This window comes from Epinephelus lanceolatus, chromosome 3, assembly GCF_041903045.1.
Source record: "Epinephelus lanceolatus isolate andai-2023 chromosome 3, ASM4190304v1, whole genome shotgun sequence".
In the NCBI taxonomy this organism is placed as follows: Eukaryota; Metazoa; Chordata; class Actinopteri; order Perciformes; family Serranidae; genus Epinephelus; species Epinephelus lanceolatus.
Genome location: NC_135736.1, coordinates 25,823,225 through 25,850,981, shown reverse-complemented (window position 1 = coordinate 25,850,981; position 27,757 = coordinate 25,823,225). Strand labels below are relative to the sequence as shown.

The 27,757-nt window shown below is 41.1% G+C and overlaps 2 protein-coding genes across 4 annotated transcripts; one reads left to right on the top strand and one right to left on the bottom strand.

Annotated features, from left to right (window-relative positions):
• tma16 (translation machinery associated 16 homolog) lies at positions 1-5,829 on the top strand. The gene is made up of 7 exons (XM_078166192.1): positions 1-153; positions 275-384; positions 1,893-1,930; positions 3,764-3,848; positions 4,006-4,154; positions 4,259-4,301; positions 5,007-5,829. The coding sequence occupies exons 1-7, from the start codon at positions 151-153 to the stop codon at positions 5,194-5,196; spliced, it is 618 nt and encodes a 205-aa protein (XP_078022318.1). The 5' UTR covers positions 1-150; the 3' UTR covers positions 5,197-5,829.
• marchf1 (membrane-associated ring finger (C3HC4) 1) lies at positions 5,349-27,757 on the bottom strand. 3 transcript variants are annotated; one of them, XM_033622899.2, is made up of 8 exons: positions 27,238-27,757; positions 14,720-14,770; positions 13,691-13,764; positions 11,415-12,224; positions 10,998-11,178; positions 10,720-10,864; positions 8,188-8,232; positions 5,349-8,062 (listed from the first exon to the last, which is right to left on the bottom strand). In XM_033622899.2, the coding sequence occupies exons 1-8, from the start codon at positions 27,322-27,324 to the stop codon at positions 7,740-7,742; spliced, it is 1,716 nt and encodes a 571-aa protein (XP_033478790.1). In that variant the 5' UTR covers positions 27,325-27,757; the 3' UTR covers positions 5,349-7,739. The 3 variants fall into 3 exon arrangements, with proteins under 3 accessions (XP_033478790.1, XP_078022317.1, XP_033478791.1); XM_078166191.1 differs by lacking the exon at positions 27,238-27,757 and adding an exon at positions 21,650-21,732; XM_033622900.2 differs by lacking the exon at positions 8,188-8,232.

Sequence of the window (27,757 nt, the reverse complement as noted above, 5' to 3'; positions counted from 1 at the left end):
ATAGTAACTGCTTGTAATTTTTGACGCGTTGAAAACAGGAACCGTTTTATTTTCACCGCAAGACATCCGGACGGAATATGATGACGGACCGGCACACTTCCGGTCCCGTTGTCAACAGAGAAGCACTACGCGTGTTTCCAAACAGCAGAGATGGTAAGGCTCCTGTAACTTACTTCTGTCAATACATTATTGATAATAACAGTTATTTAACTCACCAGCTAACTGATAATAACTCTCGCGCTCATAATTATTATTATTTGATATTATTTTTCAGCCTAAAGCTCAGAAAGGAAAAGGCAAAGCTCCGGAGAAGGTTGTTCACCCGTACAGCAGGAAGGCTGCTTACCTGGCCCGAGAAGAAATCAGACTGAAGAAGAAAGAAAGGTGTGAGGATAAGAAGTAACACACAAGTATGATGCAGGGACTCTCAGTGTTGTTAAAATTACTCATAGATAAAACATCGCATGAAATTTAAGATGTTTACAGTGCAACATGTGGCTGTCAGTCAGTGAGCTTATAGGCACCGTATTCAGATCTTTTAAATAAAATAAGCAATACCCCTATGCTACGTATATGTAGAAGTTTAAAAGTTCTTTTTCTAAGTGACAGAATTAAAAGTACTTATCAGTTAGCAGAGTGAGTCCTGACAGTGTGACATGATATTATTAATTATCATTATGGATGCACCACTATGTAAGCAGCAATACCTGTGGTAGCCTGTTGAAATTATGCCAATTGAAACTACGTTTTTATAAGAGCTGCAACAAATAGTCAATTAATCGTTTAGTCCGTCAAAAGAAAATTAATCTGCAACTGTTTTGATTATAGATTAATGTCAGACAGCAAAAACATTTGCTGGTTCGAGCTTCTTAAATGTGAGAATGTGAGAACATTAATGACAGTAAATGAAAAATATTTACATTTTACAGTGTTGGTTGGTCAAAAGAAGAAAATTGTAGATGTCACTTTGAGTTCTGTGAAATAGTAATGGGCATTTTTCATTATTTTTTTGACACTATAGACTAAACAATAAGTTATTTGTGAAAATAATCAGTAGATTAGTCAATAACGAAAATATTTTTTTTTAATACAGCCCTTGTTTTAACAGTGTTGGGTTGTTTATTTCACAAAGATTAATCTATAATGTGTCAGATTTTATAAACTGATATATTTTGTATGTAAAACCTTCAAAGTAATTAGTAAGTATAGCTGTCAGGTAAATCTAGTGGAGTTAAAAGGTCAATATTTGCCACTGAAATGTGGCAGAGTAAGAGTATAAATTAGCATCAAATGGAAATACTTAAGTAAAGTATAATTATGTACTTGAGTAAATGAACTTAGTTACTTTCCATCACTGATAATGAGGAATCTGGCTTGTTTTTAATCAAGCAAAAAAAAAAAAAAGACAATAAGAATATTTATGCAGAGTAAAGGTTATGTTTCAGCATTACTGTTGAATCCTCACATAGTTCCACCTACGTCAGCATGTTGAAACACTCAGCTGGGTCTAACTGGTAAAAAACACTTGACTGAACTAAAAGACACTGACTCAATCTTTTGTGAAACAACGGGCTAAATAACTCCTGAAAACTGAATAAAAGAAAGGACTGTATAACATTTTGTTTACATAAAGTCAGTGAATGAATACAGTGTGTGGATGGAGACATACAGGAGGAAATTGAAGAAGACATAAAAATGGAAGTTTACCTGCTTATCTTGTATTTTATGAAAACATACTTTTTCGTGAACTGCACATACGAGGCTGAATTATGTCCTCTGGAAAAACACGCTGATATAAATGTATATACATTATAATGTAATCAAAAATTGCTCGACACACACTGTCTTAGGCTCAGATTAATTTCATTTAACTGGTTTCTCTGATGCTACAGGCAGAAGAATGACAAAGCAACTCGTCTGAGCAGCATCGGTGAGTTTGTTTATTATATATATATATATATATATATATATATATATATATATATATATATATATATATATATATATATATACATACATGTACATATATACTTATATATACAGTACAGGCCAAAAGTTTGGACACACCTTCTCATTCAATGCGTTTTCTTTATTTTCATGACTGTTTACATTGTAGATTCTCACTGAAGGCATCAAAACTATGAATGAACACATGTGGAGTTATGTACTTAACAAAAAAAGGTGAAATAACTGAAAACATGTTTTATATTCTAGTTTCTTCAAAATAGCCACCCTTTGCTCTGATTACTGCTTTGCACACCCTTGGCATTCTCTCGATGAGCTTCAAGAGGTAGTCACCTGAAATGGTTTCCACTTCACAGGTGTGCCTTATCAGGCTTAATTAGTGGAATTTCTTGCTTTATCAATGGGGTTGGGACCATCAGTTGTGTTGTGCAGAAGTCAGGTTAATACACAGCCGACAGCCCTATTGGACAACTGTTAAAATTCATATTATGGCAAGAACCAATCAGCTAACTAAAGAAAAACGAGTGGCCATCATTACTTTAAGAAATGAAGGTCAGTCAGTCCGGAAAATTGCAAAAACTTTAAATGTGTCCCCAAGTGGAGTCGCAAAAACCATCAAGCGCTACAACCAAACTGGCACACATGAGGACCGACCCAGGAAAGGAAGACCAAGAGTCACCTCTGCTTCTGAGGATAAGTTCATCCGAGTCACCAGCCTCAGAAATGGCAAGTTAACAGCAGCTCAGATCAGAGACCAGATGAATGCCACACAGAGTTCTAGCAGCAGACCCATCTCTAGAACAACTGTTAAGAGGAGACTGCGCCAATCAGGCCTTCATGGTCAAATAGCTGCTAGGAAACCACTGCTAAGGAGAGGCAACAAGCAGAAGAGATTTGTTTGGGCCAAGAAACACAAGGAATGGACATTAGACCAGTGGAAATCTGTGCTTTGGTCTGATGAGTCCAAATTTGAGATCTTTGGTTCCAACCGCCGTGTCTTTGTGAGACGCAGAAAAGGTGAACGGATGGATTCCACATGCCTGGTTCCCACTGTGAAGCATGGAGGAGGAGGTGTGATGGTGTGGGGGTGTTTTGCTGGTGACACTGTTGGGGATTTATTCAAAATTGAAGGCACACTGAACCAGCATGGCTACCACAGCATCCTGCAGCGACATGCCATCCCATCCGGTTTGCGTTTGGTTGGACAATCATTTATTTTTCAACAGGACAATGACCACAAACACACCTCCAGGCTGTGTAAGGGCTATTTGACCAAGAAGGAGAGTGATGGAGTGCTGCGGCAGATGACCTGGCCTCCACAGTCACCGGACCTGAACCCAATCGAGATGGTTTGGGGTGAGCTGGACCGCAGAGTGAAGGCAAAGGGGCCAACAAGTGCTAAACACCTCTGGGAACTCCTTCAAGACTGTTGGAAAACCATTTCAGGTGATTACCTCTTGAAGCTCATCGAGAGAATGCCAAGAGTGTGCAAAGCAGTAATCAGAGCAAAGGGTGGCTATTTTGAAGAAACTAGAATATAAAACATGTTTTCAGTTATTTCACCTTTTTTTGTTAAGTACATAACTCCACATGTGTTCATTCATAGTTTTGATGCCTTCAGTGAGAATCTACAATGTAAACAGTCATGAAAATAAAGAAAACGCATTGAATGAGAAGGTGTGTCCAAACTTTTGGCCTGTACTGTACATACACATATATATATATATTCATGCTGGCTGAATGAAATCACTCCTCATCAAACACTGTCTCTTTCTTGTATTTGTCTCTTGACCCTCAGGGGAGAAGCTGTTGTGGTTTCAGCAACAGTTGGATCCAGAAAAGACGACTTACACTAAAAAAGATGCCTGTGACATCATAGAGAGGTCAAAGATTTACAGTTTATATTGATATTGTTTTTGCCATTTATCATTTTAAGTAGAACATCTTTTCTTTTATTTCTGAAATCTGTCAGCACTCTGTATCTTGATTTTTATATGAACTGATATGTGTTCTCGTGTGTGTGTGTGTGTGTGTGTGTAGGTACCTCCAAAGGTTTGATTCTGAGCTCGAGCAGATTGAGCTGATGAATGGGATCAAAGGTCGGCAGGGTCGTCTCCATGGCGCCAGGGAGGCTGTCATCAAACAGACGGTCGAGCGAGAGCGAGCGCAGTATGAGGGCATTGGGTTTGGTGAGTCCATCACCGTATAAGTAGACACAGTGAAGCTAAACATGTTCACATTCAGTGTTGGACAATCCTTCATGACATGATCCTGTGTTCTGTCGTCTTCACAGAGATCCCAGACATCATTAACGCAAAGCATCTGAAGACATTCAGGTGAGTCAGCAAGAATCACAGCTTGAATTTATTTATGTATTTGAGAAGTGGCCGTATTTATTCAGCTTGAAAAATGCAATTAAAGCTCCAGTGTGTAGGATTCAGGGGGATGTCTTTGCAAAAATGGAATATAATACGTGTGTTTTCCTTGGTGTGTAATCACCTGAAAATAAGAATAACTGTGTTCTTGTTACCTCAGAATGAGTCGCTTATATCTACACAGGGAGCAGGTCAGTGGAGTCCGCCATGTTTCTACAGTAGCCCAGAACGGTGTAACCAAACACTGGCTCTAGATAAGGCCGTTCATACTTTAACGTCAGGCACTGTAGTAAGCAGCCCCTCTGCAACGAGCCAAATGGCATCAGAAAAACACAGAGTTTTAACGTGAAACTGGTATATTCAGTATTTTTACCATTTTAAATGACCTGGTTTGTTTGATTTGGCGAGGAGGAGATGGCTGTGGATAATTAGGCTCCCAGTAAAAACCTCCTGAACCATGAACACTGAAGAAATCCTAACCGGGAGTTCACACTACGCACTTGGGAGAAGTTTCAGCTGGTTGAAATCTGCAATCTTTACAACTAGACGTAGACGCAACTAAATCCTTCACACTGCTGATTTTAAGTGTAGGATTTGCTCATGTGACAACTTGAGGATTCATAAACATCCTTTCTGATGACGTTTGTTGATCCTTTTTCGTGGCAGGGAGTGGACCGGTGATCTGAAGAAACTTCCAAATATTAAACTGCGAAAGGTGTCTAACAAAGGTTTGGACACAAAGAACGAGGAGGAGGAGGAGGAGGAGAAACAAGATGATGCAGAAGATGACAATGAGGATGATGAAGATGATTTGGATGATGAGGATGTGGATGAGATGTTGCTGATGTCGGACTGAAAATAATCATATGTGGCTCAGTATCAAAGACTGTGGAGCTGAGCGTCACACTGCCAGACTTGTAGAGTTTATGTGCCAGTGTGGGGGAAATGCTGCTGCTGCTCTGTGACTGTCCACAAGATGGCGCCAGACTCAGTAACTCCACACCAGCCTGTGAGGGGTTCTACATTCATTGTTTATTGCACAAACAAATATGAGTCGTATGTAACCTGAATACTCCGTGTTATCCAATCAGAGATAGAAAAAAGGTTTTGACAGAGACGTTGGGTGCTCTAACGTCGTGGTGGCTATGAGACACACAGTACTTTCTGTGGTGTGACAGCGACACTGATAAAAAAAAAAAAAAAATTAAACCTGTAGAAAAGTGGACAAGTGTAAACAATAGTCACCTTTTTTTTTTCTTTTTTTCAATTGACCACTCAGTCACTCACACAGTGTGTCAAGTCTAAAAACATCACAGGATGGCGACCATGAAAGCTCTAGTTACATCAATGTTTCAATAACGGACGTCATAAAGCTGCAAACTGTCGAAACAAAACGACATCAACAACTGGGCTACTCGAGATTTTCAATTATAGGAAATATTCAACACTCTCCTCTATGATAATAAATAAAGTCAGTTCTTTCAAAACATTAGATTTTCAGATTTCAGACTGAGCTAAATGTACAGTTTAAATAATTGTTTCTCTACTTATCATGTCTTTACTCTTTGGTGTCTGAAGACCTGATTGTCCAGAAGGAGAGTTAAGGCCTCAGTATGCTTCAAACAAAGAGTGACCTTCTATCAGGTGTACGCCCGCTCACACTTCATGTAACAGTTGGCCAGGTGTGCAACCTTCTCCATCACATCTCGTGTACAACCAAATGCAACACCACAAGGCCTACAAAGAGACACAGTCCCACAGTGTGCACCATTATTTAGAATACATATAGAATAAAAAATACATAACAGAATACATGCTGTCGGCGAGACTGATTTGTATATATTTCTGTAACAGAAATCTGAACACTGGATAAATTCAGGTTAAAATTTCTTGTTTCAGGTTGTTGACACATCAGAGTCAAAGTTTTGAAGGGTGAATTTTTGATATCTGTTCTTATCATGCCATAAATCAGAAAAAAATGTCAACAATCTTAAAACAAAACAATTTTCACTGTTTTTAAGCTGACATTGTATAAGAGGCAGGGTACACCCTGGACAGGTAGCCAGACTATCACAGAGCTGACACATAGAGACAGACAACCATTCACACTCACATTCACACCTACGGACAATTTAGAGTCACCAATTAACCTCCACGTCTTTGGACTGTGGGAGGAAGCCGGAGAAGCCGGAGTACCCGGAGAAAACCCACACTGACACTAAGAGACCATGCAAATTCCACACAGAAGGACTTCGAACACCCCACCTAGGACTTGAATCAGCAACCCTCTTGCTGTGAGGCGTTTTCTTCCCACTAGTCTGAGAGAAGACATGTCATGGAAACAATTAAAAAACAGTTTCCTTCACCTTGGGGTGTCGGCATTGAAGACTAACAAACTTGGGATTTCTGGTAAGTACACTGTGATACAGCGCTGGTTACGATCACTTAGCAACTTCAGATGCAACCTGCCTCCGTGCCCTTGAGAGTTGGCACAAAGTAGGCACCAGAACAGCAACCAGTGCTCAACATCGCATCTTCCAGGTGGTTAAAGACATGGCATACGTCTCGGCCTTGTGTAAGTGCTTATATGTCTGACAGTTTAAGCTCATACTTTTTACCTCCATGTGATGAGACCGCGCCACCAAACTTGTGAACATTTTCCTCTATGCAGACAACCAACGTAGTAACAATAGAACCGCACGCACGTTCACCGTCCACAATAACCACCCCTTGACGCAGTGACAGTTCCTGGTGTGCAGAGGTGTGAACTTGTCTTTCAAGCTTTTTTTTCTTTTGCACAACCAGACAACCGAGTGCAACACCAGGAATGCCTCTGAGGAGAGAGTCTGAGTCCTCTCATCTCACTCCTCTCCGTGACAGCAGGCCTCTGGCCATTTGGAAACAACTACTAACACTGTTGCCTGAGGACGTGGCTGTAAGACGTGTCATCTGAGGTTCATTTGAAGCATACTGAGAGCTTTAATAGCATCCACAGGGTGTTCACACCTTCAAATCACGTCAGTGCAGTTTGGGAAAGTGCATACAGGAATAAAACTGTCAATATATCACATAACTACAGTCTTTACAAACTTCTCTTGCTGATGGCTTTATTTTCCTTTACATCTCTTCACCTCCTCTCTTCTCCTTTTTTCCGGCCTGCCACATTCTTCGTTACTTTGCACATTTACGCCACTGCAGCCCTTGAGCCTTTCAGTTTTCCTCGATCACTGAAGGACTTTAAATCCGTCTCGTGTCTCAAGATCAGCACTCACAGGAGCTGAGACAAACAACACTACAAAATTTGTACGGGTCTAAATCACACAGTGCTCACACCATCTTGTGTTGTTGGATGAGCAGGGTGTGATAAAGGACTCTTTCTGAGTGGGAGGAGAGAATCAGTCAGACAGGGTTTTGTGCGGGAGCCACTGCAGCCTCCACCGACATGTCCGAGTCCATCTGTGTGTCTGGAGCCAGGACGGGGGCCGGAGCGACGGGAACCTCCACTGTTTCGTGCCTGCCATTGGTCAGGGCGTTGAGCTGGGCCTGAGGGTTGTGCAGGTCTTTCTCGGGGCAGTTCTGCACAGTGATGATGCGGTTGAAGGCCTTGAGGCGGTGCCACAGCTGCAGGTAGACTTTACACTGGATGTACATGAAGATGAGGCCACCTGTGAAGCCGATGGCCACCACAATCAGCTTGGTCCAGAAGGGCCACTCCAGCACACCTGAGGACGCACAAACACACACACACACACACACACACACACACACAAACACACAGAGCAAATGTTCGTCAACCTGCAGGAGGTGTGGTGGATCATGATGGTGGTGTGTGTAGAGCTGTGCTTACCCTGTGGCGTATTGTACTTGAGAAGAGAAACTCTCCAAAAATCGTCTGCAATCAAGAGTGAATGTAATTTCTCTTTATTTAAATGATCTCTGATTAAACGTGTTCTACGCTATTATTTATAAAGTACATTTAATATATATTAATGTTTATTAATATATATTAAGTGTTTTTAACGTACTGCATCTATGTTTTCTGCCTCTGACCCGAGGTCCTACAATATGAGCATGATTATACACTATGAACACAGCACAACACACAACACCATCAACAAACAACAATGAACACACAAAAGCACTGAGGGAACTATTTTTTTTAACGCAATGACATAAATTGTGACAAACAGGCGGTTCATCGGGCTGTAACCAGCACATCCCAGATTTTATTCAATGAGGAGCATCATGTGACTCGTCAGTGTCAGTAGAAACAGAGAGCTACCTGCTGACTCACTGTAGAAGAAATTAATATTTCTTAAAAGAACACACTGGTGTTTTTTCATGATTTAGCCCGTTAACGTGAAAACAGACAAGTGTTTTGCTTAATCCTTATACTGATTGCACAGTGTAAGAGCTATAGAGTAATGACACCATCTGCATTTAGATTAGTTCCCTGTAAGCCAACGGGTACAATCTCCCAGGAAAATGTGGGCCCGGCACAAAGGAAGTGGATCAACCATTGTGCAACCAAAACAGAAAGAGGGCAGCACTTCTGTTTTCAGCATTAGATATCAGTAGTCATCTACTTGGCAACAGAAAAGCCCCTGATGATAGGCTCTAAAGAAAACAGAACGTGATCTGGTTGTAAGTTGAAATTAAACTTATTTGTAAACACTTAGTTTTCTGAGTTTCATACAGCAGCAACAATAAAGAAAACCAGTGTCTTCTCCCTCTTCTCTCTCAAGCTTTACCTCTAATGTGTGGAGGGATGTGTGGATCACCATCACAGTAACATAAACTGGGAGATTTATACTAGACAATACACACACTATTCACATGAACACACTGAGTGACTACACAGAACATGTATCTTCAAAATCACATCACCAGAGTCAGACAGGTGTAATGGCTCAAGGTACCCTAAGAAGTTTTTGACCTCTAGGGGCGCTACAGTGCAGCATTTTAATGCTCCTGCGTTGTTTGTATTGAGTGTTTTACCAGCATGATGTGTATTAATTTATATTGACAGTTTATAATATATTGTCTTACAACTATAGCCTGCACAGCCCACCTCCCTATAAAGCTATAGCATTTAAATACTTGCACTACATAGTATATTCAAATGTTTTTCATCTTTTCATCATGAATGTGTGTTTTTCTGATGCCTACAGGATTTTAAAAGTCTTCTTAAGTCTGACGCCCTCTCACATCTAAAGACAATGTGAGTTTTTAATTACACACAATAAGATTTCTTAAACTGAAGATCTTGCAGGGTCACTATTTGCAAGACTACAACAAGATTATGTAGACTCTTGTTCACTCCACAACTCCCCCAGTTTCTCCTACTTTTACACAGTACAAGAGAACCAAGACTTGTTCACGTTCTTGTGCCTCACCACATTGCCCTCCATGTTTACTGTCTAACCAGTTTGTGGCTTCCTGTTTGGTGCTGGAGAGAGCGCAGCCATTGGTTGCTGACAAAGTTCATGTCATTGAACTTCTGTATTTGCATGAGCCAAGACTAAAAACTTGCAATATTATTAAACATGTCTGATTTCGTCTGAAGGTCAAGATGAGAAAAAGATAGCTCTGGCTGAGTTTTATGGTCACTTTACACCAAACAATGGTGATCACAGGAGCGCACACCAACTGAGATAAAATTCTCTTGATTTTATTCCGACATTAGAAATTAGTCTGTGACAGTAAAATCGCCAGAAAAGTCGTTGGATGTGAGGCCGGTATAATTTATACATTTACTCCTATATTATTTTCTTTATTGTACACTAGCCGTTTTAGTCTCAAGAACAGGAGAGGGTTCCCATACACTTTCATGGACAAACTTTTCAAACTGTTCCGTGACTTTTTAAGCACCCATAATTAAGTTTTTTTTTCTTGCCGCTGCAAGAAGAAGAAGAAGAACAGCTGCAGAAAATTATTTGCTATGTTACATGATGTGAGAGGCTATCCATGGAAGATTACTGTAACAATTTCATTACACACAAAACAAAGTTTTACAAAACTTTCAATGATTTTTCCTAATACCATTACTTTTCTGAGCCTGGAAAATATGACTGTGAAATTCTATGACTTTTCCAGGTTTTCCATGACCGTGCGAACCCTGTGTTTCACTATAAAAAATTATGATCATGCGAAAAAACAACAACCTTTGAATCTTGAAAGGACAGGAAAACTGCACGCTGATGTAAACAATGCACTTTTAAACAATTTTTGTTGAGGTGAGAAATGTTCTTTGGCTTTACTTACACCACCTGTATGTGAGAAATCATGTTTTACAATCAAATCTGCCCGCCGTGGATCATAACACCTCTACTCTGTGTGTCTCTGGTATGTGGGCGAGGGAGCGGGAGGAATTACTTACCGTTCTTCCCAAGTCTGATCTCTTCCGCTGTTCTCTTGAACAGAACGTAGACTGACCACAACATACACACTATTGCTATCAGGTGAAACAAGACTGAACAGAAGATCTTTCTCCTCTCGCCCTTCGACATGTGTAGCCTCTCCCACTGGAGGACAGAGGGGTGGAGAGGGAGATGAGAGGCAGCATTAGTTGAAGGGAGGGAAATGGTGTTCATTATTACAGCCTGACAGTAAATCACAGTTCATAGCTGTGAGTGAGATTTATGAGCGTGTGCCTACCTTGCGTAAAGGTTTTAGCTTCGTCTCCATGATGAAGTCAAACTTGCAGAGCTCACAGCAGCGAGTGTCTGAGGATTTGATCCACTGGTTGAGACATGCCTGGTGGACAAAACTCAGGCTCCCCGTGCAGCGACAAGGCATTATCAACGGGCATTCGTCATCCCCCTCACAGTGGCAGATCCTACACACACACACACACACACACATAGAAAATAAATATACAGTACAGACATTAAGAGCAGGTAATGATATGCAACCTTTGTACTACTGTCTTTGTTTTTTGGGGTATTTTTGGATCCCTGACTAAGAGAATTTTCCTTTTTGGACGATAAAGTCAAAGTTGAGCTTGAAGTTGATGTTGACAGATGAGAAGTGCGCCCACCCACACTTATATTAGGCTCATAAACACCCACTAACCTGCAGACCTCCATCTCAGAGTCATCAGAGCATTGCCGTATTGTGCCTCCATTCATACTGCAGTGTTTCTGTGGTGTGGGCACTGACATGTCCCCACCCCCTGACCCCTTCTCCTGGTATCTCTTGGTGATGAGTTCCTCGGCGTCCTCTGCCAGTGAGGAACTGTCCCCTGACTTGTAGCCCTTCTCCTGGTCTCTGTTGTGTGAGCTTTCCCTCTGTGAAACGTTGCCGTCTCTCTTTGCTGAGGCCCTGCTGCTGTGGCGCTTCTTAAGGCCTCCACTCTCCTCCACGAGAGGCTGGTTCTCCTTCCCTTCATCCGAGCCGACAGACTGCAGCTCCATGATCTGCACCTTGTCTTCCCCTCCTTTACCCCCGTTCACTCCATCCCTCTCTCGGCTGCTCCCGCTGCGGCGGCGCACTCTTCGGGCTTTCTCTTTGCTCCAGCTGCGGGCCTCACGCCACGCCTCATCCTCAGAGGTGGAGTCCGACTGGGGGACCCCTGAGCAGCGGAGGCGAGGTGGGAGCTCTCTCCGGTTCTTGACAGACCGCTCCCTCTTCTCCCCGTGCTCGCTGCGGTCAGAGCTGAGCTCGCTGCGGTCGGTCTGCTCCTGTTTGCCGTTGGTTTCCACGCAGTCGTAGCCGGTGCAGCTGTTCCTCTTGCGGCGGTGGCGGCGCTTCACCTGCTTCTTCTGTGCCTGAGCTGATGAGCCCAGAGTTGTGCTGGTGACAGTCATCACAGAGTTTTGTGTGTGCTTGTTGTGTTTGTGCGATTCAGAAACATCCTCCTCTAAAGGGGTCAGCTGGGTAGAACTGAACACACACGCAGACAGAGAGATGGAGATGTGTAAAACACAAGGTGAAACAAAACGGAAAAGACAAGTGTGATGACATTAAGTGAACAAATGGGCTGAAATGGTCACTACACCCAAATTACAAACAACCTATAGCTTTTTATAAGGTTCCTACTATCTAGCAATGCAGTATGTTTCATCTGCTTTCATACCAATACAATGCAGGTGAACTGGATTTCCTCTGTGGTGCTCACAGTTTGCAAAAAAACAGAAAAAAAAAGTCGACCTGCACAGCTTTTTCCGGAATCTGCTCACTCACTGTCAACACTTGTCAAAGGGTCTATTTCTTTGAAAAGTAGCTCACAATGAGTACAGTGAGTAGTGAACTCTTAATCATTCTGAGGAACATTGTTTGTATGTCAGTGTTTTGAGCACCTATTGTAATTGAGTTAAGGTAGAAATATCACCAAGCCTGAGCACATAAAACTAAATCTGCACTGCTATATACCACATGAAATGAAAAAACATATTTTTTTGTAACTCTGGTGAATCAACCCGAAGAGACATTGATCAGCATCCTCCCTAGCCGACTGATAAACAGATAATAGCCGGCCTAATTCCAGACTTCTGGATCTCTGTTCACTTCTCACGTGATTAAGTGATGAGGTCAGTTTGACAAGATTTGTAGGTAAGACTGGCGATGTCATATACCTGTATCTAAAAAAACAAAAAAATAACTGTTGATGAGTTGCAGCCCTTTAGGTTACCATAAGTCAACTTAATGAAACAATAAGTCAAAATTCAGCATATTTTTCCTATCAATGTGAAAACAATTAAATAATCTCTTCCTGGAAGCTCCAACCAGCTTTTGTGCTGACTGGAAATTATGTTGGTGGGTTGGACACGTATGTAATTTGCAGGGGTTCAGGCGAAATATTAACTCCTCCGAGACAGAAAATGGGACACAATATATGGAATAATAATAAAGTGATAACAAAATGTCAGTTCATTCAGATTACCAGGCCAGGTGATCAGAATAGGAAATGGTGAATGTGGAATGATTTGAGCATGGTGCGTGACAAACCAAGGTCCAAGCACTCACGTCCATCCCGTGTGTCCACACTGCTATAAAACACAGCGTCCTTTCAGCCTTGAAACGACAGGACTGAGGCCATCGGCGTGACGACCCCGCCACAAATAGATGTAATAATCTGAGGGATCCCATTTCTGCAATCGGCCATCTTCTTTTTATTGATTGCGCTATGGGAGCACCATTGGACTTCAGCATCCATTTTAATTTTGTTAATATCCTCTGGGTGCAGCAGACCATACTAATTCAGTCTCCCACTCAGTGGAGAAGAAGCTTTAAACTGTGCATGTTAATATCACAGAGAGAACTGTGGCTGCTCTGAGGTGTTTGAAGATATTCAGGGAACATCTGTCTTTGACTTTCTGCCCCTGAGACTAAAGAGACGGCAGTCTCACCTGCATATGTCCTGAGAAGACGGAGTGATTGATGTTCTTGAGGCTGTAGTCAGTCCTGTTGTAGAGTTGCTGGCCTGAAACAACCAACAGATTCAAATTAGCCTCCATGTTGCTGTGCAAGTACAACAATCAATAAATATGAATGATCCTAAAACTACATTCATTGTTTGTTTGTTTTTTAACATATTAGCATGTACACATCCAGCATACAAAGAGAAAAACCAGCATTTCTTTTTGTATTTCTGTCCACCTGATAAGTCTCAGTCTACTCTTCACTCTCTTTTTAGCTTTGCTTTGGTCTCCACCATCTCCTGAGAAATGTATCTGAATCTTTACCTGCTAGATGTTAGAGGCTTCAAACATTAGCTAGTTGTTTAAGATACACTATGCAGGATTTATCTAAAAAACAATGTATAGACTCATACAGAAATAACAGCTTTCAATCATCACTTGTGACCCACTGGAAGTGTATGTTAGTGTATTTTTCTGCAGAGACTCGGCCCTCTGTCTGTATTTTCTTATTTTCTTCTTAATTTCTGTGTTCGGGAAGTTTATGGCCTTGTACCCCCACAGTGCTCAGGTGCAGTTGGGGCTTTAGAAAAAGATAGTGACCAGGTGACAGACTACAGGCAGCAGGCATCCATGAAACACACTGCCAAAAATATACAAATATAGCGAGGTGAAACACCAGACAAAAGTGAATCTGTTATGAAAATGGATGGATGGATGTTAAAAGGCTCAGGTGATGATTCTCAGTGGGTTTATTTCTACGAGCAACTCCTCCACATTACACACACACTCATTTGATTCATAGTAAGTATACGAAAATATTAATCAGGGGAGCTCAGAGCATCATTCAGTGTCTCATAACTTGTGCAACAGTGTGTACTTAGAGCAACCTTGTATTAATACCACTTCAGTGTTAACACATTCATGCAGATCAGATTCTGTCTGGGTGAATGGTGCTATCAGACTCTGTGAATTGTGACCTTGATATCGGCCCTTTAAACTCTTGTAGTCAGTGGTTACCTTGGAGATGTTGCTGGATCGACTCCCTGAGCGCCCGGGGGCCTTCCTCCCCTGCAGGGAGATGGAGAGATGGAAAATCATTAGAGATCACGGAGAGGTATGTGATGCTTTAATGGCATGAGGCAATGCAGCCTGGGGTATTTAAACCAGCAATCTCTCTGGCACACAACACTAGATGTAATAAGACATTAAAACAATATTTCACTGCACTCACAGGAGCACAGGAGCTGAGGGCTCATTTATCTCAGCATAATGTTTCACTGTGATTCTTTTCATCATGAGGTGATGAAAAGAATGATGAAAATGAACTGTTGGTAACTGATGGTATATTATGAAAATAGTGTAAGAATCAAATGCAAACCTGGGTGAAATTACAAATCCTAATTGAAATAATAATAAATAATAAATAATTTAATGCTCTGCCTCTGAAGAACAAGTGAGAGCCACTGCTCAGCGGGCAGCCAGAGACAGCGAGGGAAAACAGTGTGTAGAGGCAGCAGCATATTTTCACACCTAACTCTGCTTCTGTTTAGTTTTAATGAAGTGTGTTTTATAATAACTTAGAAGAACAGTATGTAGGATTTAGTGGCATCTAGCAGTGAGGATTGCAGACTGCCACCAGCTGAAACTTCTCCAATGTGCTGCAGCGTTCATTGTTCAGGAGGTTTTTATCGAGAGCCAAATTATCCCCAGAGGTCTCTTCCTCTCCAAAACAAACAGACCTGGTGATTTAAATCGGTAAAACACAGAATAAAGCAAATTCATGTTAAATAATCAGTGTTTTTCCAATGCTGCTTGGTGGCTGATGCAAACATGCAAATGGCCCCATCTTTAACCAGTGTTCAGTTTGCCTGTTCTGGATAAAGAGAACAAGCAATTAAGAAAGTCTTACTGTAGGTGAATGAGGAAAACTTGAATGTAGAAGATATGCGGTTCTGTTTCATAAAGCAAAGAGGTTTAAGAATGTTTCCTTTCTTGACATTTTGTAAGTTTGTTTTTGTTTGTTTTTTAAAAAAAGCTTAGAGCGTTTGCACCCGTCAGTTGAAAAGTGAAATTCTGTCCCCCATTAGTTTGGAGTATGTGGCATTAGACATCCAAGTTTTATCTATCTATAAAGCAAATAATCTGTGTCTGACTGTCTTTCTGTCTGTCCTTTGTATATCTCGGGAGCCGTTCATCCAGTCTACTTCACACTAGGCAGGTGTATTGCTAGGAACCCAAGGGTGTGCCTTTCAGTATTAATAAACTCTAAATAAACAAGCAAACAGCACTCTGTGTTTCTGTGCAGTGGCGGGGCTTCAGGGCTCTGCAGAGAACAGACTGTGAGCAGAGCATGTCTCGCCATGTATATTTCACCGTGTTTCTGACTGTGAGTAGATCTTTGGTGTTTTCTTTGCCATATTAACTGATAACCGGGAAGGAAAGGAGGCTCCTGTACTCCATACCACTAAAAGATTCAGTGCCAGTGTGCAGCACGAAGATGGGGGACAGCAGCTGCCTGCTTAAAGCAGTTTGTTAAAGTTGGAAAGATATTCAGAGTCAAACTTCCTGGATCAACAACTCATGAGCAGAACGTTGATAAAACACAAACTACACTAGTTTCCAACTGAAAAAATGAGCCACATGTCACCAAAACAATCCCTTCAGGCTGGACAGATGTTGCTCTACTATATGTGTGCAGCATGCTGTGAGCTGAGTGCAGGGACCGTCTACAAAGTGCAACACTGAAAAGAGAAATATTCAATAATACGCCAAGATACGCCTGTATATACTGTATTGTCACCAAATATTAACTTTACTCTTCACTCACAATCATTTTATATGAGCCTAATGTTTAAAATTCAATAACAGAAAAACTGCTGTCGATAAATTAAGTCCTAATATTAGTCTAATAAATAAACTGTTATGATTTTAACAGATTTGTCAACTCTCAAATTATTCTGAGGCCCTTACAACATTTAAATATTTTTTTGCCATACATGATGTCTAGTGTTTCTCATTTCTTTCTACACCATACAGGTGTTAAAGAAAATGAATGCATGTGTTCAAGGATACATGAAGCAGGGGCAGGAGGAGAATACTAAGAAGCAATGATGGCACATTGTACTTAAATTTGCTTACTGTCTGTTTAAGGTGCTGCTTTCAATTCTAATATAATACTGGATAGTTTAATAAACAATTAAACATCATGTTGTAATTGTTATATTTTGTGAGTAAAATCTGAATCTGCAGTGTAACCAGTAACATGTCTCTGTCAGGCCAATGTAGTAGTATAATGTCTTCCTCTGAAGTATAAGTAGAAGTACACAGTACGTGAGTAATATACCACTGAGTTGCATATTTTGTAAGTGCTTTGGCGGCCTTTTGTAAGTTATTTTGGGGTACAAAAAGTAAAAACATCAATATATCTAAACATTATAATATTTCTATAGCTATTTAGGTCCAGGTGTGTTGCTCAGGATCTGAAGACAGTTAGACAAGCTAATGCTTTAACTTGGCAATAAAAACAAAAACATTATACAATTAAACTAATCAGCTTTTAACATCACCAACATGTTCTGTAGTATTTGGTGTCATTCAGCTGACTGTGTGTCGATTGGTTCAAATCCAGCATCAGGAATCATGCGTGGTTCGATGTCCTTGTTATTTCATTGTGACCCGAGCTAAAGCCAGCCAATCCTATTACCTGGTCGTCCTCCTCTTAGTGCACAAGATGCTGCTCTGCAATGTGTCTCTATTTAAAGCAAACTAAGAGCACTTTTTCTAGGACTTCCTAGAGCGCCGATTGTCCAAACTCAACCGTCAGACCTTGACTCAACCCTCAAGACATCTGTGGCCTCATTCACTGCCTGAAGCTTCTTATACAAGTTCACCAGTAGAGTGCTCTGTGTAGGAGGTACCAACTGATAAACCAACATGAACAAAAGAATATCCTCCCTAGCATTTAGATTATGTGTTTTCCAAGTTGTAAAAAACCTAATAAATAAAATACATACATAAAATAGTCTGGATTATTTTTTCCAGCATCAGTCACAGTGGCCCAGTGGAGAATTTAAAGGTATAGTTGATTCAATAATGGCAAATTTATATTGTTTTGACTTATCAGATCACCCAAACTTAATCAGCTGTGTGTTTACATGAGTTTATTACTTCTGATTCAAAACCATTAAATAAATAAATGCAGGCTGATCATAGAGTTCCTGCAAGGCTTTGGTTTATATAGTGAAAAAGAAGTGGACAGCATTTCCACTGAGTTTTTTTGGCCCTAAAACATCAGAATCTCTTGGCAGGTGTCTAAACAGAGAATGTTGACTTAACACTCAGTTTGTTGGGAAAACTATAGTTAGAAACTACCAGATTGCAACAGGAAATCTTTGGAGAAACACTATTTTTCCAGTCCTTCTCAAATCAACGTTTCCTCCATCACTACGTTGAGTCGGCTCTCATCCGGAGCCACATCAGCGATATTACTGGCAGCCAGGTGCATTATGGGATTAAATACGTCGTGTCCCAGAGAGTGGACACACACCTCCAGCCTCAGCTATCTTTACTGTGGAAAGGTGCTGGATTCTGTATGAGCTATGTGTGAAAAATAGTTCCCGCACGAACACACACACACACACACACACACAACATGGTCCATCTCTGAACATGCGATGGGGTTGAGCAGGATGACCTGCCAACTGTCTGGTGTTCGAGTGAGTGGGCAGTGGAAGACAAACTGAAGCATAAAATGAAGTGAAAGTTAAAGAGATATGTTTTGATAGTATATTCACAGGAGGAAAATTATTAAGATTATCATAATTTGTTTGTCTCTATATTTTCATTTTGAAATAAAAAGAGGAACATGCCCATGTAGGCCCATGTCAAAAAGAAAACAAAACTAGAAAGGCAAACAGAGTGCACAGACCTCTGCCAAAGCTTCTATGTTACGAAAATCTGCCGGCACAAACTTCCAAATCTATTAGAACGAGTGCTCAGTAACGACTTCTTTCTGCATGAAGTTTGGCAACAACGTGCATAGGCTACCCCAGAGGATTACTAGTACCTGTGAAAGTGGGTTGTGACATGGAGCCATCAGATTTCTACAACTGGCTTTTTTGTCACTACTAAACTTTAAGGTTTAAAGTTGTCTTTATTGTCCCCAGGGTTCGCATAAAAACATAAAACAGACTACAAAGGACATCACCAATGACACATCCACGCAAAAAATCAACAGAGCTAGAGTAGGGAAATAAAAATTCAGACCATACCAAGCAGGCTACACATATACAAGAGTGCAAAGTGCAAGTGTGCAAAGGGAGCTCAAGGAATACAGCCAGAGAGCCATTTGCTATTAAGCGTATCAATAGCACTTGGGATAAAGGAGAATCTCTTGGTCCTCCTAACAGGTGCCCTGTAATGTCGTCCAGAGGGCAAAAGCTTAGACTCATCCAGAAGCGAATGGTCCTGGCAGTCCAATATAGCATTAGCCCTTTTAAGGATCTACCAGTTTTAAATGTCCAAGAGCGTGGCCTGACTGCTCCCTGATATCTTACCGGCCATTCTGACAAATCTTCGAAGTCTGTTCCTATTGGACATATTTATATTTCCAAACCAAGCAATAATAGTAAATGTTAAAACAGATTAAATGAAACATCTGTAAAAAAGAATCATCATCTCAGAAGAAATGTTAAAAGTTCATTTTTCTCTGAAAAAAGTCTTTGCTGCTCTCAACAGTATCGTTTTGTTTAAACAAATACTGCTCAAGCAAGAACAGGGACTACTTTCAGCTGTGGATTAACATGAGTATTTACTGCAGCAGGCCGGTGTATGTGGGACTGACTCAAAATAAACAACAGTGCCCGTGCTCATCTTACAGTGAGGGAACATGTCATTCTCACTTTGGATGCAGTGGAGGTCTATGACACAGAGGAGGAAGATATTTAAGGCTTTGACCATACAGAATATACTCGTGGATTCACTTCATTGTTTCAATGTTTTGACAGGATTTGTTGACTATAATAATATTCATTAAAATACTCAACAGCTCTGATGGTCTTGATGTGAAGACAACACTTAAAAACCTTCGAAAAATATAATTTAAAATAAACAAAAGTAACTTCCAATACATGCCTGCTTACATACAACACATGTTAGAGGTATGGAATGTTGGTTTTTATATATAGGACATGCAGTACAATGCCTATAGGTGTACTTTATGTATCTTACAGGATATTTGCAGAGTTCAAAGTTGATGATTGTAACATCTCATGTGGGTGGCTGATTTATACTTTTTATACTTGACATATAAAAAGCAAAACAGAGCTTGCCTGTACCAACCACCAGCCCACACACAGACACAGTTGTAGGCACACTCTGTGCAAATCAGTGAAATAAATAAGAGAGACACAAGTACCAGGCTGCATCATCTAAGCTGATCAAGGGATTTACTGATGGCCAGGTTTAAATCAGTAGTCCTGCGTGGAGTCAAAGCAAACACTCTGCAGCCTCCTCTGGGTGTTACACTACATGGACACATGTACCGGGCACAGGGCACATGTTTGTGCTGTTTTAGTTCAACAGGACAGATCAGTAACTCATCATGAGTCGTGAAACAGTATATCACACATTGTAACTCTAAACCTCCATCATGTGGTTAAAAACAGTTAAAATTAAAATAAATTGCCTGTAGTTATGAGGCTAATGGCAGTGCGTGTGTCCCCATCAGGTACGTGAAATGTTCAGAGTATTTTTCATTAGTCTGAATTTGCATTTCTGAGAAGATACAGATGTTTGTGCCACTTCATCACGTCAGTGCTCTCAGCTTTGTGGTGCATTTATGTAAAGTTCTACCTGTCAAAACCCAGAGTGTAGGCTGTTAAAAACCACTGCATTCACAGCTAAGCTCTCGGAAGATAAAACTTGCTATAAACATACATGATCACAGTACAAGAACTATGAGGAAATTGTAGCTTTTTTTACATTTAAAAAATACTTTTTAATAACATTTCCAGTAAAGAGTGTTCAGTGAAGAGGTATGTTGTAGGTGTTTAACAGTGCTTCGCACAAAGACTGAAGGCAGGGGGAAAGAGCTAGTCTTGTTAGCTTGTAAGCTAGGTACATGCTTAAAGGAATCTCTTGGTTTTGTTCACATTTCCGCAAGCATGAGAAGTCGTCACCTGTCACAATGGCTTCTAAAACAACATGCTAATGTTAAAATATTAAAGTTGTTGTTGGAAGGCACGTTGGACAGAGCTAAGCTAGCCATTTCTCTCTGATACAGTCTTCGAGCCGAGCTAAGCTAAAGACAACTGGTGCAACTTTCTGAACACAAAGACGTTAAAGTGACATCATTCTCCTCATGTTACTCTAAGTAAGAAAGCCAGCAAGTGTTTTTAAAATGTCACAGTATTCCTTTAAGAGCGGCACATCTGAACGGACTACAACAACTTGCTACTCCCCTGTCTGACAAAGCCAATACAGTCAGTTCAAACAGAACTACTGTGTGTGTACTGATCTGTTGCATCTGTACAGTGGTTGCATCTGTATCATCGTCACATTCTTCGGCTCACACCATATAAACACATACAGAGTACAGCAATGTTTAAAAAGGCAAATGATCAATGCCCAGCTTTTCGTTCTTGTACTCTTAAAAGGCACGTTGATATTACACTGGCTCCATCACCCTATAAGTTTCCACGCATGTAAAGGTTTTACTCCTTCCTACGATCAAAGAACCTGCAATGTAACATCCAAAGTATCCTAAATTAAAAGCCTGACAAGTCCAAGTCACAACAAAGAACTGCCAGCGTTGCAAGAACACCTAACTGCACACAGGATTACAGTAAAACACTCCGCTTCTTCCTGCTGGTGCCTCGTACAAGCCACAACCCACAGTTCGGTGGTAAAAAAGTGCTGCATCAGAGACGCCATCATACTGTCACCTACCTGAGCGTCTGCTCCTCTGCCGACACTCTGACTCTGATGCACAGCAGAGACTTTGGTCAGTCTATGTGTGGACATGTGCATGTTTCTGCAGAGGGGATTAAGTGATGTAGCGTGGACTGAGGGCTATATTTTGGTTCTGTACTCTGGCTCAGGCTCAAAAAACACCTACAGCCACATTTAGACAACCGACCAACTGTGAAGCTGTAGCTACACTGTTTATACTTGGTCACAACATGTTTTAAAGAACCTTAACACTCAATTTAAAACCTTTAGTATTTCTCTGTAACATTAAATATTTGTTAGTTAAATAAGAATAATATCCATAGTTATAAATGATTAAGCTTTTTTTAACTAAAAAATGTAGTTCATCTGCTTCATCAGGGTTGTGCTATTGTGGTTTCCTCTGTGTCAAGATAACCAAACAACCCAATAACTGTTCTCACACTCTGACTCTTAATTGTTCAGCCCTGATTGGTCCGATGAAATATGTGACATCACCTCTTACCAACATGACATCCCCACCTCAAACTAACAGGAAGAGCACATAACACCCACAAACAGACAAATTTCTCATGAAGCAAAAATAAATAGCAGCCAGTATGGTTTTAACGGTGGCAGACATTGGTGTGTGTATCTAAGATTGTATCATTTATCACAATAAGAAGTCTTTAAGAGGAAAGGCCAAAGCATTTAAAATACTGAAATGTACATTTGCAGTAGACTTATGTGTCTATTAATGGAAGACAGGACTTACACAGGTGTGTATTTTTATCATAACTTATACAGCTATATTTTCTATATTCTTATTTTTATATTTTCAGCTTTGATGTGTAGTCCAGATAAACATTTGCAAGTTAGCAATCTATTTTCAAATGTATTTTTTCTCCAGGTCCAGATAGCCATTGATTCCCATTCCTTCTTGTGTGGTGCTGATTGGATATACTCAAGGAGGGATGTGATGACAACAAAAAGCAACAAAATAGCCGGCATTTTTAGCTTGTTCATATAGCTTCCGCCGCCATCTAAAAAAAACCTCACTAAATGGCCCGTGAAAAAAATATTTTTTCCAGCAGATATCTTAGTTACAACATAATTGAGCTAGCAAAGCAGTTTTGTGTTGATATGTGTGGTATTTATTCCATTATGGGAAGTCATGATGTCTAGAAAGCATCAGCTAACAGCAGCAGCAAAGCTAACATCAGGACGTCATCTGTTAAAAGCCTCCCGTTGTCGGATACGACATGAAACTACTCCAGTTAGCTCAATCATGTTGTAACTAAGACTTCCGCTGGAAAAAATATTTTTTTCACGGGCCATTTAGTGAGTTATTACATCAGCTAACGGCGTCCCTACGTCACCCCGGTCAAAATGGTCGCACAACGATTACGTCACATCCAGAGCCTGTAACTTTACAGGAACCTTCCTCGTACTCCACTCTCTCAGTGGGGACACGGCGGTTGAGAGGGCCGAGCGAGAGGACGTTCCTGTAGTAGTTCCTGCCCCCCAAATAGTACCAGGAACTTCTTCAGTGGAAACGGGCCTCATGTTACTTTAAGAAAAATCAGTGCAGACTTGATGGCCACTGTGACAGATTACAGAAGTAAAGTAACGCTAAGTAATTTTGATATCTTATGGATAGGAATGGAAACCAGTTGATTCCTAGAAGAGTAAGAAAAATATGTCATGGTTTCTAAAATGATTTAAGCATCATTGATTTGGGGTAAATGGGCTAAAACATTTTACAGGTCCGGTGAAATTAAAGTTGCATTATTTATGTTTTCCGCTTGTGTTTCTGGATGTGATGTTCCTTTATCTGCTGCATTCATACTTAAAACTAAGAAGATGATCCTTAAAATTAAAGTAAAATCGTTCTACTTTACACTATGTTAAATTGTAAAGGTCCAGTGTGTAGGATTTAGGGGGCTTTGTTATTTTGAACAACCAATTTCATTCATGTTCTTTTAGTGTATAACTGCCTGAAAATATGAATCGCTGTGTTTTTGTTACCTTAGAATGAGCCGTTCATATCTACATTGGGAGTGGGTCCTCGTCCACAGAGTCCACCATGTTGCGCCGCTATGTTTCTACAGTAGTCCAGGGTGTTTGCACTTCGGCCGTCGTAGTTGGTAGCCTCTCTGCGATTAGCCAGCATTGAAAACCCCCCACTGATTTTTAACATTAAACTGCTTTATTCAGTATTTTTACCAGTTTAAATCACAGAGTGTATTTGTTTTAGAGAGGAGGAGACCTCTGTGGATAATTCTGCTCCCGGTAAACACCTTCTCAACATCTGGATCTTAAATTATCAGAGGAAAAAGGTGAGCACACGTTAGCAGGTGCTGGGCTAGTGGCCCATCTGCAACGAGCCAAACTGCTTCAGAGAAACATTTTTACCAGTCAGTTGTCAGTTTTAATGTGTAACTTTATTCAGTGTTTTACTGGTTTTAATTACCTGGTCCGTTTGTTTTGGAGAGGAGGAGACCTCTGCGGATAACTCGGCTCCTGGTAAAAACTTCCTGAACAATGAACACTGAAGGAATCACTTTCAGCTGGTTGCAATCAGCAATCCTCACCGCTAGATGCCACTAAATCCTATAGACTGCTCCTTTTTATATGGATGAAGGGTTGGATAAGAGCAAACCCAAGACCTGCATCATTCAATAAGCTCATTCAGTGTTTCTGCTTATCATTTTTCTGCTGGGCTGACTACAGTCTACCATGCAAATGGTTAACACTGCACAAGGAGCAAGGTGTGCACACAGACCTGGTGTCATTATTTAAACAAGATTATTATAAATATCCTATCCTCACCCAACAAATCTACAAAATAAAAACATATTTGTGAGGATTATTTAGGTTATTATCAGTGGATCGTTGTGGACTGTAGGGTAACAAAAAACCTGCTGTTAAACATTCAGTTTGTGGGCATCCTCATGGCCTAATGGTCTAAATGCAAACAATGTACATGACCACATCCTCTTTCTGATTCATGCTGGTGGTCTCTGTTGTGTGCTACAATCCCCTACCCTCCATATATTTTCTGTTTTGTTTCATTTTCAACTGTCAGATTAAAGGGCCAGTGTGTAAAATGGGTTGAAAACCGTTGGAAACAGTGACATCAGTGGTCAAATTCTAGATTGCAGGGCTCACTCGCTCACCCCTCCTGTCGGGTAAATGACGGTGGCCTCGTAGGGACAAAAAGCCTTGCGCACGAGTTTTTCAGGAGTAGGTCTATCTAGCGATGAGGTGAATGTTTATTTAGAAATCTAAACCATGTTACGATATTGTAATGAATCCCTCATGAGCCCGTTTATTTGAGCACTCCAGAAACTCCGGTAACACTCCACTCCGTCCCAAACTCTGACTCTTCTGGCGTAACAGACACACTTAATAACTTTACACACATACTCGTTTAAGATACTAAGTAGGGACCCCCCTCCCCTCTCTGCTCCACCAATCTCCAGCCCGCACACTGACTGACAGCGTAGCCGGTAAACAGCGCTCAGCTGTTTATTTAGCCTAGCAATATTTCCGGACTATAGTAGCTGCAATGGACGACTTTGAACGCGATTTTGAAGAGTTTCTTGTAGCGGACACAGACCCAGAGCCATACCTGTTTGAGCTGGAGCATACAGATGAGGAACTCCATGTGTTTGATGCTGAGCGGGTGAGAAGAGAGGCTGAATGCACAGAATGGGATTCGGTGCTACTGCTACCATCGTTGGGGAGATATCACCAGGAGGAAAAGCGCCGCAGAGAGTGCATCACAAGGAGTGAAGTTACGTCTTCTTTTCCTCGCAGATGACGGTTCGGGTTCATTCTCTCCTGTTGCGTGGTGAGTGTGGTCCATTCGCAAACTTTATAACTAAAAAAAACTTTTCACTACTCTCTATCGACGAACTACTAACACTCTGCTGTTTCCTCCTCCTTCTTCCTTCCTTCCGCTGTCTTCGTTGTTTTATTTATACACGCGAAACACGTTCTCTGGCTGGCTGGATTGTCCACTTGGTCTGTCGTACATACATGGCGGCGCAAGATGGCGATCTCTCTAAAGCAAGGCCCTTGCTATATATATATATATATAAAAGCATAATTATAAGGCTACGAAAACCAGACGAATTTTATTTTATAGCGATCATACACTTGTATAAACATATTAATGGGTAGAATATTGAGATTCAGATTCAGATTGACAATAAACCATGCCAGATATTACACACTGGCCCTTTAAGGAAATGGGAAAAAAATGGGCATGTAGCCTGCAGTCCAGACTTCAGGTCTGATGTTCTAGTTCACTCTTTGACCATAGACAGCTGCCACTAAAAATAATGGTTTCTTTACACATGCGAACAGGTGTCCCGACTAAATATAAATCTCTCCTTGGGCTGGTTCCTCTTACCTGTGTACATTAATGTATAGAAACTAGTATGGCCTGTGTTCTCATTATGTCTGTTCCCCACGATATGGTTGAAGTTAGGTAAAAAAAAATACCCATCTTGTCCCAACTGAAAGACTCATTCAGCTTCAGAGTTACTGCTTTAAATCATTTGGATACTTTTGAAAACTAAAAGACATCCATGTGCCTTAATTGAAAGTTCTTAATTCTATAGGGTTGGAGTGGCGCTGACAGTAGAGAGGTTACAGGTAATGTAACAAATGACAATGTCTTTCAAAAAGCTAGTAATCCAACAGTCTGTACTTTTAGATGCAGATCTTGTGATCATTGTAGGGCAATAAAAAAAATTACACTTCATATTTTACCAAATTTGAGGAAGTGGAACCATTTTATACTACAGTTAATCCAAAAAAGACATTAGGGACTGTCTAAGTTCCTGTTTTCATCTTAACAAGTAGGTTTGTAGTGAAGCTTAATGAGTGCACAAACAACAAAACATTCTCGTTTGTGTCTGGAATTGAGAGACCAAGAACCCACAAACCAACTCTGCAACAACCATCCAACCTCCTGCATGAGTTTGTAAATGATATAGTTTCCATTAGAACTCAACTCTGTACTTAGTGTATGACCACGATGACCTCAGTTCTCTTCCTGCTTTAAGTCCCAATCTCTGTCTACTATGAAAGCTCCCTGCTGTGTGAGAAAAACACTTTATAGCCTTTTGCATGTGACGTAACATGAGGTGAGGTGGGGTGGGGTGTAACGGAGTGTCTATAATGTTCCATGACGTGGACGTGATGTGAGGTTCCATAGCAGTGGAAAGCATCAAACCCCAAGTGGGAGAACAGTGATAAAAGGCAGCTGAGTGCATGCATGTACTGTATGTGTGAGTGACTGAGTTGAAGAGACTGTCAGCTGAAACTAGAGGCAGACACACACACACACACACACACACACACATACACAAACACACAGACACATGCATACATATGCAACCTCAGCCATCAAGAGGACCAATCAAATGACTTCTACCTTTTGATAACACAAATCCTGAATCATAAATCTCTGTAATTTGACCAACTTTACACTAGTTTTAAGCCGTAACTGCAAAAACTAATAAGAACATAAAGCTACAGAGCTTTCTCTGGCTCGTCAGAGGCTCGAGAACAGAGTTTTGAGGTCAGAAACTCACCTCAGTCTTGTCTTTAGAGCGAGTAGAGCTCTTGCCGTTGCTGGCTGTCTCCCTGGCCGGAACCACAGTTATCTGTTGTATTGGCATGCTGCTGTTTCCAGGCAACGGTTCGGTGTTACTCCCACAGCATTCCCAGCACGCCGCGCCTTCCTGTCATCCGAGCCGTGTCCCTACGTGTGATCCACTGTCCCATCCGCAAGCTGTCTTCAGGAAAATGGGACGGTGTTCCGGGATCGCTCTCCTCTGTCAGCCCAATCCGGATCATCAAGAGGAGCGGAGATGGAACGGGATCAGGTCACCGTGGCAACAGGAAGACAGCTCTGGAGATGGTGGGGTGTGAGGTCGTCATGACGACTGGGAAACTACTCAGCAGTGCGCACCACCTCCTCCTCTTCCTCCCCCTCCACCTCCTCCTCCTCCCCCTTGTCTGCCCTCCTGCTGAGACAGAGAGACGGAGAGAGGAAGAGTTCAGATTGACCCGAGCAGTAAACAAGGAGGCAGGGAAAATGTGTGTTGTAGC

What these genes read in the sequence shown, in the direction of transcription:
- tma16 (XM_078166192.1), top strand. An exon ending in AACTCGTCTGAGCAGCATCG is followed by an intron (nt 1,931 to 3,763) that starts GTGAGTTTGTTT and finishes CTTGACCCTCAG; the next exon opens with GGGAGAAGCTGTTGTGGTTT. An exon ending in GCCTGTGACATCATAGAGAG is followed by an intron (nt 3,849 to 4,005) that starts GTCAAAGATTTA and finishes GTGTGTGTGTAG; the next exon opens with GTACCTCCAAAGGTTTGATT.
- marchf1 (XM_033622899.2), bottom strand. Translation starts at nt 27,324, where the DNA reads ATGCCAATACAACAGATAACTGTGGTTCCGGCCAGGGAGACAGCCAGC. An exon ending in GCTCTAAAGACAAGACTGAG is followed by an intron (nt 14,771 to 27,237) that starts GTGAGTTTCTGA and finishes ATCTCCCTGCAG; the next exon opens with GGGAGGAAGGCCCCCGGGCG. An exon ending in AGCTAAAACCTTTACGCAAG is followed by an intron (nt 10,865 to 10,997) that starts GTAGGCACACGC and finishes TCTGTCCTCCAG; the next exon opens with TGGGAGAGGCTACACATGTC.